Source organism: Corticium candelabrum, chromosome 4 (assembly GCF_963422355.1).
Source record: "Corticium candelabrum chromosome 4, ooCorCand1.1, whole genome shotgun sequence".
Taxonomy (NCBI): Eukaryota; Metazoa; Porifera; class Homoscleromorpha; order Homosclerophorida; family Plakinidae; genus Corticium; species Corticium candelabrum.
The window spans coordinates 7,569,116-7,584,338 of record NC_085088.1 but is presented as its reverse complement, the minus strand read 5'-3'; the positions used below and the strand labels follow the sequence as shown (position 1 = coordinate 7,584,338).

Sequence of the window (15,223 nt, the reverse complement as noted above, 5' to 3'; positions counted from 1 at the left end):
ATAACATCCTGGATATAGTGTCACATTTTGTTTGCTTCTTCTCTGGAATTTTGAGGTCACGAGTTGTTTCCAGCTGTTGCAATCCTGATTCCTAAGTCACGATTCACAAGCTGGTGCTGGTTTCTTGATTGTGTGTGCAGCACCAGCGGAATCATGACTTAGAAATCGAGAATGCAAATGCTGGAACCACTCGTGACCTCGAAATTCCAGAGAAGAATCAAACAAATGTGACACCATATCCAGGATGTTACTAATTGTTGACCAATAAACGTAACATCTTAGTACTTAAAATTTTAGTTTGAATTAGGTAGTTACCCTGACGAAGGCTACATAGTATCGTAGTTGATATGTCAGTTTTTTCTATTCTAAACAATATACACAGGTTAAGACATTGAGGTTCCAAATTTGGATTTCTACACTAGCCAACCAAGAAACTTCTTTCGTTTACTTTGTTTCTTGTTCAAACAGGGCTTTATTAACTATCTATATTTAATTAAAAGTTTAACTTAGCTTAGTCTGCATGAACCGCACTGGGTTTGGCTGCTGCATTGTATGTATGATGCGCACAGTGGTCTTATCACTTTCCTTGATTACTGATGCAAAAATTAAGGGTAAGAAAGCTTTATGCATACAACCAACAGAATTATGCATAACTAATATTCAGTAGTCTGGATATATCAAAGACCATCAGTTAAAGAAGAATTGCTTGTAATACAAAAAGCATCGGTTTTACATAGTATGGTAAATACAGTTGTCCTCAGAATATTACACAATCTAGCAAACCTTCTTGCTGGTGACTCCATCACTATTCTGATTGAATTTCTCTCTTTCTTCAAACACCTAGCTTACCACTATCACACCCTGTCATGCGTCTGGGATCTACACTGATTGACTAATTTCTGTTGAAGTGAAACGCCTAGGGACACAACACAGTTCCTCTGAATATATGGCAGGAAGAAAGCAGCATTTCCTTGAGAAGGAAGCAAAGCAATGAAATCTCTTGACACCATTATGTTGGCCAAGTGATCCAAACATGCTACCCAACAAGAAATAAATAGCATACAGCAAAGGAACATTGGAACAACGTAAACAGTCAAACCCACCTTTGTAAGCTCCTACATCTGACTGTGTTCCTTGGCGCTGGGATTGAGCAAGAAGACAGCTCAATACATGCTGCCACTACCCACCCCATATAAAATTTAATCACAAAGTGGATTACAATGTAAGATGGGTAAACATTGCACCTGGTCCTTATCAAGTGGCATGTGAGTTGAATATGGCACCAGACAGTCGGGGTAACTGGTTGTCAGTAAATCAAGTGCCTTCACATGAATTAACATGAAAACTATGCTGAAGAAGTAACTATAAGAGCATCACTTGTCACACCTGAATTTTGAATCCCACTTTTGGTAAACACAACACTTTCAGAGAAATTTCAACATCCTGCAGTATGCCTTGACCACAGGCAGCAAGTTCATCCAGAACCGTCTGAGCCAAAGACTGAAAAGCGTATTTAGAGCAAAGAAGACTCTAATGACAAACAAACATATCATTGGTGTAACTGTGATGTACTCCAACATCAATATAACCTGAAGGTTTATCAAATCTTGATGTTTGCTTCTGATGTTTGGTATCTGAGACCGGGGAGATGTTCTCCGAAACATCTGAGACTGGACATCCAGGAAATCAAAACGATCTGATCTCTGACGTCCTGGCAGTTTGTCACTGGGACGTTGCCCCGTATAACGAATTCGAGCTGAACGCAGCTTCATATTGACATCTAACCACACTTTTACTACATGCTGAGCTGGAAGAAATGTGCCTTAATATTAACCCCTGAAAGGTGGTAGGTATTGCAGCCAACTTGGCCGGATACTGTAACATCCATACCCAGCAACCTACAACAGTGGCAGCAATGTTGGCAATAAGATGCACCCTTACACAAGAAGTTCAATGGTACCTTCTTCAGGTCATGTGACTGTGCGGAAGGGACAGGGCTGCTGCTTTGAGTTGCCTGACAAGTTGATTGCTTTATTTGCTGCACATAAAGTCTCACTAACACATCCTGAACACATTGACTTTGTCACCAAACATGGACCTCCCAAAACGATATGGAAAAGGAGATGGAGAGAACTCATTACTTACTAACCATTGCTTTGGCAAATGACTTGCTTCTGGAACCATCTGTTACAATCACAATAACAATGACAACTTGTTGAACAAAATGTACAGTAGATATCTACCTGACAGAAATGCTTCAAGATAATAACAAGCATACTTGTTCTCATGCAGCCGTCTTGTGTCGGAAACCTACGCAATTAAGATTCATCAGTTAGCACAATACACATTGAACAATTGAAAGTGCTCAGGTACCCCTAATATCTGCAGAGCTTGATCCAAGTCCATTATTCCAATGGTGTACATGTGCAGCATTGTTGATATGAATGCACCCGTCTCATGTCTGCAAATCAACTGGAGGGTCATAAAGTGCAACTTGTCAGAGAAAAAACACAAGGCAACTGGAGTACTGTCTATTACCTGACCCAGAGGTGAGAGACTGTTATTGTCAACAAGGTAGTTGTACTTTTCCTCACAGACATCATACAGGTCACCCTACATGAACATATTACCAACGCACTGCATGACTGCACCCATAAAAACGGTAATGCTACCAATACTAGTGGCTCTATCACTGTGCTGTCTTCCTTAGAGTTCCTTCAAGCCATGTAACATTAATTCTTTTTCATGATTTGTTTGAAATGTTGTTTATTTTTCTTGTGTTGTTTATACACACTTTCAATTGATAAATACGTTGTTATGCATCTTGTCTTGTCATTGAATGCTACCTTCGCTCAAGTGCTTACTACAATTCAGTAATTTATGACAAGAAGAAAGGAAATCAACAAGTGTAAAAACATTTTGAAAAAAATGAGAAAGACGTAGGGTTGCCGTACAAATACCAATAAACACAAGGCCATGTAAGGGTGTGACATCTTTTGTATACAGACTGACTGAGCAATACATCATCTCTACATTGCACCATTTTCTAATTGGAAAATGGTGCAATGTAGGGATGATGTATTGCTCAGTCAGTCTGTATATGAGGATGTCACAGCACACCCTTACATGGCCTTGTTCTATTCTTTTTCGTACGGCAACCCTACATCTTTCTCATTTTTTCAAAATGTTTTTATACTTGTTTGCATTCTTTGTTCTAGATATGCTCAGCGGCAAACGGTGTACACGAGCAGATGTACAGTATGCAATTGGCGAGGTGGACAGTGAAGCTAGAATTGACACACTCCCCGTGTAGTGCTTGGTACAGGAAACGTGTAGGTTGGATTTGGTGCAAATGCAATCAGAATTTAGAGAGAAACGCTAGCGGTAGAAGAGCGGCCTCAATCAGCAAATAGTCTTCGATTGCTGGAAGAGTTGTGGAGGGCGACGACACGTACAGTATACACAGGACTAGTATGGGCGTGTGTTCAAATGACCTGGAAAGTGTAGCATTTGCGTCATCGAGAAACTTTACGAGGGGTTGGTCCCTCGAGAGGGGACCATGCACTGCAAAGACAAATTTGAGTAGTCATGGACTTGCTCCATTGCAAGCGCAGAGGTTTGGTATAGAAATCAGCTTTGTAGCGTAAACAGGTGATACCACTACCCGCTCTAACAGAAGAACTGAACACAAACTCAACCCTACATACCACAGCTACCGCGTTGGTGATATGTACATGCAAAGACAAAGGAAACTCTGAAAAGGACAGGAAAGCACAAAATACAAAAGAACACATCTCTAGAAATCTGTTATCACCTTGGAAGCATGGAACCCTCCTTTTATGTCAAGACATAGACAGCAACAGGCAACAGACATGCAAATTGTTTCCTAATACTAACAAACTATACAGGCTACAGTTAATATGAATGTCAATATTAGACTGTTTCATAAACAAGAATTACTTACACGTTATAACACCAACCAGGTACTGTTGTACCATATAACCCGTTACTTCTGTGATCATGATATTTCTGCGAATTCTGCAAATATATCACGGAACGCACAAATAAATTAGCAGCTATTTAGGCTTATCCTCGGAGTCCTAGCAACTCACTGTTGTGCCAGTAACTGTCTTCCTGGTGAGCACAGAAATTTAATTCGCAGTAATTAAAACTTTTCCCTAAATTCTCAAATCGCAGAAACTTAAGACCACAGAAGTAACCGGTTATACGGTATTACAAACAATAGCTTATAACTTACAATTGCCAAAGACCTTAAAGCCTTCTCAGCCACATCTACTTCACACAACTCCAGATTGAGAACAGCAATAGCCAGAGTGTCTCTCACAACACACCTGAAATTGGACATACAATTTCTGACAACACATGACCATCAGTAACAGCATACTGTTTGCTTGCTATAGTATAATCCTTAAGAGCAGCATAGAGATGGTTTAGAGCTTTCTCTGTAAACAAACCTTTTAAAATTTCTCAATAATATTACATAATCATTCCAGTACCTTGAGAATACGTTTTTAGTCGAGACTCAAGAAGCACAGCAGACAAATTCTCTCTGTCTACAGCTGCGAAGAGGTCAACAATAAAATCTCCCATATCCTACAACAGCAGCCATAAGACACATTCCACAAACAACAAGCTTGAGCTGCATAGATCCTCTACACCACAACATATAAGGCACAAAATAAGTAAGTAAACAGTAGTTAAAGTATTTTAGTAATTAAACAGGGTTCAACACAAGCACACAAAACATCAGCTGTACATCCAGCTGCACATTTTGTGACCACTCTGGAGACATCATGTGTGCAAGTAGATGTACTAAAAATTTCTTGGTTTGGTTATGGCTAATTGTTGTTGACTGTGCTACTAGTAGTCAGATGGCTTAAACCCCTGATCCATTACAAAGCAGATAAAAGCACAAACTTTCCTAGCACTTGCTTTAGTCTTACTAATCATTTACTTAGAAGCCCTCACCACCCTCTTCATACGATTGCCTACTATTGCACTTGCAAAACTGACATAAAAAACCAAGATGTTATTATGCTCCTCTCAAGATTTCCCAGTATTTGCACATCATTGCGTCAGGGCTACATTGCATAATCATATACTAGAACTTTGTTGTAATTTCTCACTCGCTTCTAAATGATCGTTCAACTCTTCTGCTGCAATTTTATCTATAATGAACACTTCCCATTTCTGGATTATTTTTCAGAGCTCCTAACCCTAGGTGGTCGCAACTGTACACACAAATCTGTAATTTGTTCAGTGCTCTGTTTGGAAGAACTAAAAAACAGTGTACCACAACCACTGTGAGCATGTCATTGAAAACCGCACTCTAAGCATTCACGATCCCATGAACCAGACAGGCGATCAGGATTGCTTTGCCTTTTCACTAGTAGTACAGATTCCAGTTGGTATATCACACGTAAGGAGTGTTGTAACAGTGCATCTTGTGTATGTGGTAGCCTCTCTATGCATGGTTATGGTAAAGGGTCTTTCTGACATTGTTTTTTGTCATACAAGACAGTTACAAACCTTTTCAATATCTGAAACCAAGCTGTGTTTACCTGAAGCAATTGAAAAAGGTCCATTACCCAGAGACACAAGACTTTCGTTAATTCTGGGTATGCTTATCAGGACTACAAGGCTGACTGTTTACCAATTTTTAGGAAAGACGATGCTGTAAGATGCAGGCTCTCCAAGCTACTTGCACGTTGAACTGATGTGGTACAAGCAGTAGTGCTTACCGGTGCCAAATGTGACTGAAACGTTTACCAAGGGGTGAATGGCAATGAAGCTGTGAATGTTGTCAATCACGATGACAACAATGTTCGTATCTACTGTTTGTATTTGAATGCATTTTCCAAATCATGCTTATATGAATAGTTCTTGTATCTGCTTCCTCGTGATTGCAGCAGAACATTGGAGTAGATGTTACAGTGATTATTCATCAGTACATGAAAAGTTTGGGCAACTTGGTAAGTAGGAAGTCAAAGAAACTTTGTTTTTTTAATCACATAGACGTTGATCCATTTCCTTGGCAGCTTTTTATGATGTTCCTGTATTTTATGTATCCCATACTCCATCCACTCTGTCAGCTAGTTGTCACTGCCTTTGTAAGTAGAGATGAACAATTTGTTGGCACATTCATCAAACATGCTGACATTGGAGGTAGCAAAATATGAACTACAACAGCACCATGCAATATTGTGCAATCATTGCTGGCAAGACGGTCTACCTAGCAAGGTTGTTCGAAGCATCTCAACATGTCAGACTTCAAATTTGGCAATCAAAGGTTGCTAAAGGTAGGTATTGGCAAATACTTCAGATTGCATGTGCAAAACATTGTCTATATCGTTTCCTTATCCTGCATTTGAAATGTAGAGTTGTCGGAAGAGAACAACATCATTCTGCAGCAGTCTTACCCTTTGCCGTTGCTTTGATTGTGCCCAAGGGAGTTTGAACAAGGCAAGTCTACTTCTCTCAACCCTTTCAGAGATGTCACATGTGCGCTGAAAGCCCATGGGTGCTCCTGGAAAATTGACTGCATAATAAATTGTAAATGTGAAAAAACACTGATTTGCACACTACTGTGTACGTGTAACTGTAATGCAAGATCAGAAGCATAAACTGATACAGAATAAACACAAAACTAGGTGGTCCATAACAGTTTCATAATTTTAATTAACTTCAAACTAAAATTCCCCTGTTGTAGATACCAAGTAAAGTTCAAGAGGGTACTATCACTGACTTTATTCGTTTGAACTAAAGAAAACTTCATGCAAAATTTAATGCTTTTATCTGGTCTGTAAAAGTTTCATCAATATATGGTGGTAAGCTACCTGACTGGAGACTAACACTTGATCAGCCACAAAATGATTTGGTAAAAAGGTTTCTACAGTACTCATACATATTCTTTTCATTTTTCTGAACAGTGACTTAAAGCCGGAATCAGTTAGTAGTAGTTTAAGGATGTATACACATACAAGGACACATACATGCAAGCACACTTGATGACAATTACTTAATACGTCTGCATCAAGATGACCATTAATTTTTCAATGGTTAGTGTGTCTCAAATAAAAAGCAGTAAACTCTGACAATATCTATCAAAAAAGGCGTACGACTGATAAAAAGACTTACTTATGCAAGATCTATAAAGTAGTCTTTCTGCACAAACACCCTATATAGATCCAAAGACATTCGCATTCATTACAAGACAATGTTCACCTTCTTGTAAATTCTTCCAACTATGTTTAAAGCTCTTAGACACTTGACGACACATACTAAAATTTTCAGCATATGAAGCAAAAGCAAACAACTGATGTTGTACCATTGGCACTATGTATGAGCAAGTGTATGTAATGAAACTTACAGCACAGAGCAGTAAATGCTATTTTTATGTACATGGCAACAAAAAACGCATCATTTCTCTGCTGATGTCAATAAAATACTGGTTAACCACTTAACTTTGCAATGCTAACTTGTCACAGTGCCTCATGCATTCACAATGTGTACAATAACTGCAAAGTTTTACCTCACTGAGTGACAGTTGAGGACCTTCACATGGAAAGAGTTGCATCATCATGTAATTTGTCAATCCACGACCATAACACAAGAGCTCCTATAACATCGCATACACTACCAGTGTCTAGCACCTTATGTGGAACATGTATTATTATCCGTTACTTCACTGTCATCAGTCTTCATTGCATCTCTGGTGTCTAACATTCTCTGAATAATATCACACAAAGACAGATCACTCAATTCGAAGTAAAGAACTGCATGTTCAGGATAAACTCCAGACAGACTACAAATGAGCAAATATCTTTGCACATAGCAAAAACGTTCCAGTTATAATTCCTTACGTGCAATAATACTCTGCCAGTGAAATGCAAGACTGCAAGAGCAACCCAAGACATTCACTTTCTTCATCAACTGTAAGTAGCATCTGATGATGCTTTGTTCCAGCAGACCTTTCTAAAACTGTTTGGCTGTTTGCTCTAGTTATGACTGCTCGGTGAACATTGGCACTATTCAGCTTCACAGCAACAACTAATAGATGCATGTTGCCCTATATAATAATATACTAACACACTTTTACCTGACTTCGTAGCAACAAATTTCCTTCACAGAGCAGTTGGTGATATACTGGTGGATTGGTTGACTTCAGATCATTTGCCATTGCCATCTTTAACAAAATATCAACAGATTTTACTATTATGCCATTATTACCGTATTTCTGCGCATTTAGCTGCATGCCGGTATAAGCGGGCATTACCAGAAACTTGCTTGTCGGACTCTGGTAACGATACCTGCATGCCAGTATTAGGCGAGGGAGTGCCGGTAATGGCAAGGGAGGAACTACACATGTGTGGTAATTCTACTGCACACGCGCCGTTGACCTAGAAAATGCAGCTTCTCCCAAAGCCCAGCTAGAAAAAGAAAAGTTGAACAGCCAGAAGGTATCAAGAATAGATCTTCATATCGTGAAAGAAGATCATACACAATCGAAATAGCTAGTGGTACTACACAAGTATGACGAGCTCGGTGGAAACAAAATGAAAGTCGCCAGGAAACATGGAGTGTCTCGTCAGGGCGCACAGGATCAGGTTGAACAAGCAGAAGAACACAGGGCTGACAGATAAGCAAGAGAGGAAGACGATGACAAAGAGGAGGATAAAGACAGAAAAAATCAAACACTATAGGGTTGATTATATACTACAGCTAGATGAAAAAGTACACGTCTTAGCGTTTATTGTTAGTTCAATCAACATCTAAGAACGGATGCAGCACAGATCTATGGGTCCAAGTCTATCGGAAGGTTAGTCAATCACTTCTCTTTGTCGGCATGCCGGTATACCCCCTCGGTATACCCCGGGGTACCCTGGCACCCTGGTAATCCCCAGCTTAAACCGGCATGCAGCTAAATGCGTGGAAATACGGTAATATAAGCAACCTACTGCATCTTTGAAAAGCTGCCCTGCTGAGATGTTAGTTAACACATAAACACCCCATTCCGTGCATTCGGCTCCTTCAGAACGACCAAGAACTTTGGATATCCTCCGACTGTCAAAGTATAGCACGAGACACAAAATATTAAGTGTTGCATATATCACACGTGCATGCACACTCACTCACACACACACACACACACACACACACACACACACACACACACACACACACACACACCTCCAAAGGTCTGAACGCAATTTTCCAGTTTCAGAAGCTTTTGACAACACCACCACATAGTCACCAACTGTTACCATACCACAAAGACCAACAAAAGGATGCATGCCAATCAAGCATATTGGTACATCAACAGGTGGACACATCTGAGCACCAAACATTATACATAAAACATGTTCAAAGTAACCTTTTCTTCTACCAACCTGTTCAAATAAGACTTCTGGCTCCAATTTCATGTGCTTCTTCTCGTGCTGCCTCTTTACGTTCTTCCTAACTTCATGCACACTGTGGGAAAATGTTCGAACGGTGTATGTCTCAAGTCCCATGGTTGTAATTGCTTGTAAAAATTGAGAACCAACATCAGCAGCAGTTGTCTCATGCATGTATGGATACGTAGACAAAAGCTTAGTATCATTCTTCACATCATACATATAGCCTTGCTTTGGACCTGATACAAAGCAACCCATCCCCACTAGCTGTCTCACTTCTTGAATATGAATTGGTGGCAGAAGAGGACAAGGAAGACCTGAGTTTGTAGTCACTCTTGAGACATCTTCACAAACAGAGTTTGTGATTATCTTTAATATTACTAATAGAAAGTTACATAATTAATCTCTTACAAGTAATTAAACATTCTTGTAAATCAACTGCCCAAGACACTCCAACAAACAGTAAATCTCCGGCTGCCCATTACATTCTGAGAACTGTAACACCTATACTACAAAGCACTGCTACTTCTATTTGTTTGCATTTCTAAAAGAAAGCATCTCTTGTAACCAACACTACTAACTGAAGCTGTGTTTTCACCCGCCCTTTGACAGCTATGGAGCTTTAACTAGCTATGATCAACGTGTTGCAAACAGTTACAATTTAGGTGTCATGTTGCTACCAAGCACGCTGCTTGTGAAATTTCATCTAACACCATACAAAGTGACTGTTGTTTCACTTGTTCACAAATATAATTCTTATTTGTGACAGAGTGTACCTATTGGTACAATGTAAAATATATTATTATGATTATTAATATTATTACTATGTTGTCATCACTCTCTCAGTAGAATCAGTGGGGTCTTTACCCTCAACTGAGCACCCACCAACCCGGTAGGTATGTCCCAGAGAGGTACATGTTTCCGTGTAATCCATATGGTGCTAGTAACTGGCATATCGATTATTGATTGCATGCACTACAGAAATTTCACCAGCTCTGAACAGCAAGCCCAGTAGATATCAATGACTACCAGGAAAGCACTTATCTTCATTGGCAACTATCCCCACGCCAGATCATAGAAACTCCCCATCGACGAAAAAGTCTACTCTCACAGACATAGCCAAGTGACAGTGAAAGACCAACAGACTCGTTTCATTATATTGCAGTCGCAACCCGAGATTGAACCCAGGCCATCATGGTCAGAGAACCAGAACTCTAACCACTAGGCTATTGTGTCATTATGCCCCTCCATGATAGGCAAGTGGAGTCTTTACCCCATCTAGGCACCCACCAACCCGGCAGGTGAGCCCAGCGGGGTACATGTTTCTGTGTCCACACGACAATCAATGAATGGCCAGTATAGATGGCAGGCATTACGGTGGCCGCAAACTCAGTACAGCATGCCTAGTGGATATCAACAACCACCAGGAAAGCACTGAATGCCATCATCAATGGACTGTTCGCCAGACCACAGAAACTCCCCAACAACTGAAACAAGTCATAGTCTCATAGACAAAGCTAGAAAAACACGAGGAAGAAAGACAGACAAGTTTCATAATTTACTGTCATCACTGGGGTTTGAACCCCAAACCATGGAGTGGCACCAAGCCATTGTCGCTAACCACTAAGCCACGGCGGTGACTACATTATGTCGTCATCACCCTCTAAGTAGGGTAAGTGGAGTCTTTACTCTCAAATGGGCACCCACCAACACGGCAGGTAAGTCCCAGAGAGGTACATGTTTCTGTGTAATCCATGTGGCGCATAGTAACTGGCTTATCGATTATTGACTGCATGCGCTACAGGATTTCGCCAGATCTAAACAGCATGCCCAGTAGATATCAATGACTACCAGGAAAGCACTGATCCTCATTGCCAATGGTCCCCATGCCATATCACAGAGAATATACACCGTATTTTGAATCATAAATACCTTAACACTACTAAAATATAATCTGTCATCGTCACAACAAGTGTTGTCAAATAAGAAACATATTAAAATGTTGCTTCTTGTTATGCATTGTTTCAATGCTAGGTTCTTTTGTAATTGTAGTAAGTCAGGAAAAGATTGATTTCGTGTTGGCTGTTGCAAACAGGTAAGGTTCTGTTGTTCATTTCCAACACAATCCAATAATGCGGTTGCCATGTACGACCAAATGCAAATACTGATCAAAGATTGGATCAGTTTAACTGCACCTGAACTGTGGCACATTCCTGAACGTGCAAGATGTAATCACACACACATACATAGTCATGCAAACTGAAAGTGATTCAACACCTATTGAGTATGCTATCTGTTCATGCAGTCATTGGCAAAGTCCCATTTCTGATGGCTCTAGCTGATAAACTGTTACTATAGCTAACCATGAACATCCTTGAAAATCGACATCCTGTTTTCACTGACCCTCAGTAAGTAGCTAAGCATTATATTCTAAGCACAACTCGCAAACTCATTCCAGGGTAAGGATTTGTAAATTACCTTCATCGTTTGCCATGCATCAACTTTGTTCTGGGGAACATTTCTTTCATCTAATCCGGCTAATCAAGATTAGATGGATTCCTCATCTAAACCAACTACCGTGTAAGACTAAACATTGGTGGGAATTTATATTGGCGGATTTTATTTTGGCGGTTGGACATCGTTGTTGATAACTAATATGTCTTACCATAAGTGGTCATGGAGGAGTTTGTGCTTGACAGCTGTGTTCTTGGCTCACATTTCTTTAAAATTAACTTACTGGTCTCCAGCTACTGCTAGTGATGAAGAACTGGACCCGCGTGAACGTGAAAGTCCAGCTTCATCCATATATATAGCCTCACGGCCTCATTCATAGACACAACAGACGGCAAGCAGGGATTAGACATACCATCTTGTGGCCTCATCCGCGTGACGTACCGCCACCTCGTCATTTAATAGCTACCTTATCTACGTGCCTGTGATGTCAACATATCCCGGTGGCCAAATTAATAGCGGATTCTATAATGGTAATCGCTAAAAAATCTGCCAATCTGCCAAAATAAATTTCCTGCCAATATTCCATCTTATACAGTAATCCATATTCTAGCGGATTAGTTGGATTAGTGGGAAAAGCTAATCCAACACCTCTGAAGAGAATGAAGAAAGTCAAAGCTCATCCAGGTAATCCATTTAATTAATCTGAATTAGCCGAAATAGATGAAAGAAATGCAATCCTAAATGAAGTGACAACATGTGACTCAAATGCTTCTCTGTGATTAGACAATTTGTTCTATTTGTGTAGTGTGGCCAAGTCAGATGCATACAAACATCTATAAATAGCCACACCAATTTCATACCCTACTAGAGTGTACTTTCCAGAGTATCATGAACTTCAAAGTACTGTGCCTATGCTCCTATTTGCAACAGAATTAATGCTCTATCCAACCTGTTTACCTGAATGATTATGTAGGAGGTTCTAACAGTAAACAGAAAGTTCTGTTGTAACACTAACAGCATGAAACATGACAATAATTCTTTATATGTGTGACCTATTACTAAACATACAGTAATACTACATTTCCTTGATCAGCAGTGTCCAAGTTTATGTAAAGGACTGTCCACACTAGACCAGAATGGATCGCAATCAGCAAGATCATGATTCCATCGTGCTAGCAAGTGTCCACACTAAACGATACCTCCGCCTCTTTTTCGGTATCACGTTACTGATGACTGAAGTGTAAATGTGGGTTGCTTGCCTGTGGAAAGCATTGATTCAGCGACATAAGGTGAGCAAGAACAAAGATGAGTGAAGAGCATTAGATGTTCCGACTACATTCGTAGTGTACGTGAAGGTAACGCCCATTATTTCTAATTAGATTCAACCGATCGTGATCGAAACCACCTCCTGATGTGGACTAGATTTATTGCAACTGGATTGCGATCCAGATGTCAGCGTGGATAAGGCTTAAGACATTACCAATCAAGAACTACAGTTAATCAATATCATCAACTTAATTAACCTTCAGAAGTACTTGACACAAATAAAAAATTGACCCGACTGGACATAGTAGAGTACAACTATCACTACACACTATTAACTTCTCACCTTTCAAAGCTTGAAATGTTGGCACGAACTGTAGAGAATGAATGGAGCCTCCAAGATGTATATATTTCTTATAGAGTAGAACTACACATGAAGCCATTACCTGCTTCCCATCTGCAGATGTAGAAATGCTTTGCCTTTCAAATTCTGAAGCAGAATTAGCACCAAACAGTTTCCTGTATTCTCTGACAGTAGCTTTGGTAAGCTCCACTGTGATAGAGACACACAACAACTTGGCCACAGGACCAAAAATTTCCATTGACTCCTGCATCTTTTCTACAATTGGCCCTTGCTCTGCAACGCTAGACAATTGAATAAGTTCAAGCTGAGATGATAAATTATTAATTGATCCTGCATTTGTGGTAAAATCACAAACAAACAAATTGTCATCATCTTTTATTTGATTAGATTCACTCAAGGTATCGCAACAGCCATCAGTCTGAGTAATCTCATCACCAACAGCAACATTTAATTTAAGTACCAGCACTTCGTCTGTACTCACAGCAGCAACATAGTCTTCACAAATTGACACCTTTACACAAACAAGATCAAGTTTGATGTCAGAAAACTGCTCAAATTCCACCCAGTTGCGCTCATTTTGAACCAACACAAACACTCTGATAACCCCATTTCCTCCAACTGCCACATTACCAGTAACAGGGCAGCAAGAAACACATGTTGTTGACTCAGCTACTGGCAATTCAACAACTTCAAGTTGCTTAGCTTCATGTGCAGCTCTCTTGACTGAAATTTTGTCATGAGGCACAGCCTACAATCAATTGCACCATAACCACAAATGCCTTTGAAACCAAATTAAAACCTACAATGTTCTTATGCATGAGTGTAGGCATTCCTCAAATACCAAACTTCCTTAATTAACACATGCAAAATTGCCTAATTGACAAATATACTATGAAATATAATGTCCATGTCAAACTATTCAAGCAACAGCCTTCTAGAAAGCTACCATAGCAGTGTGAGTTTTATGTTCCTAAGTTTTAATACAAAAATATGTAGTCAGCTTACCAAAGTAGAATTAACTCTAAACTTTCTATTAGAAACTCTGCTCATGTCTTGTTAAAATGTATAATTTCAACATCACCAAACCAATTGAGGAATGATCAACACATGATGATGATGATGATGATGATGATGGACTGAGTTGTCGATATTGACAAATCTCATTTATGGCTTTATCTATACACGACAACAGATGTCACAGGTATATTGAGTGCTGCAATGGTAGTTCCCTGTCTTTTGGAATTGTTTCTTCAATATCTTAGCCTTACAGTGGTCGTCTTCAAATTGTTGGATTGCAGTACTGCATGTTGATCTCTATAAAGACCTGTCATTAGCTACTTTTCCCACTGTAGAGAATCTATGTGGCAAGATTTCAAGTTCGACTTCAGACTGTCTTTGAATATTTCTTTTCTTTGCATTGACCAATCATGTAAAACTGTATAAACTATTGACATGCCTGCAATACAACGTCCACATTTTGCAACCATATAGCAATGTTGAGATGACAACAGCACAATATACATTGAGTTTGGTTTACAGACATACAACATGTTCCTGCCACAACAATTTTGTCAAGTTTCCAAAAGCTGAACTGGCGTTTGTGATACAGGATGAAATCTCTGTCCATTTCCAGATTTTTTGTCATGATGGTTCCAAAATAACGAAAGGTATTCACTGTCTTCAGAGGTATGCTATGGACTATAACGATTGATTGCTCAAAAGCCTC

General features: G+C 39.7%; 1 protein-coding gene and 1 long non-coding RNA gene across 2 annotated transcripts; one reads left to right on the top strand and one right to left on the bottom strand.

Moving 5' to 3' along the window:
• Nucleotides 1–673: 673 nt before the first annotated feature.
• On the bottom strand, nt 674–14,437 carry LOC134178658 (BLOC-2 complex member HPS3-like). The gene is made up of 22 exons (XM_062645542.1): nt 13,480–14,437; nt 9,411–9,760; nt 9,211–9,353; nt 8,979–9,084; nt 8,120–8,206; nt 7,884–8,056; nt 7,705–7,825; nt 7,553–7,639; nt 4,518–4,614; nt 4,406–4,463; nt 4,259–4,352; nt 2,539–2,613; nt 2,374–2,472; nt 2,244–2,310; nt 2,150–2,184; nt 1,961–2,065; nt 1,835–1,898; nt 1,590–1,780; nt 1,387–1,530; nt 1,245–1,322; nt 1,104–1,179; nt 674–1,036 (listed from the first exon to the last, which is right to left on the bottom strand). Exons 1-22 carry the CDS (start codon nt 13,745–13,747, stop codon nt 855–857), a joined length of 2,700 nt encoding a protein of 899 aa, XP_062501526.1. The 5' UTR covers nt 13,748–14,437; the 3' UTR covers nt 674–854.
• LOC134178659 (uncharacterized) lies at nt 5,539–6,672 on the top strand. The gene is made up of 3 exons (XR_009969668.1): nt 5,539–5,844; nt 5,902–6,320; nt 6,400–6,672. It is a non-coding gene; the product is annotated as an uncharacterized LOC134178659 (long non-coding RNA).
• Nucleotides 14,438–15,223: the final 786 nt, after the last annotated feature.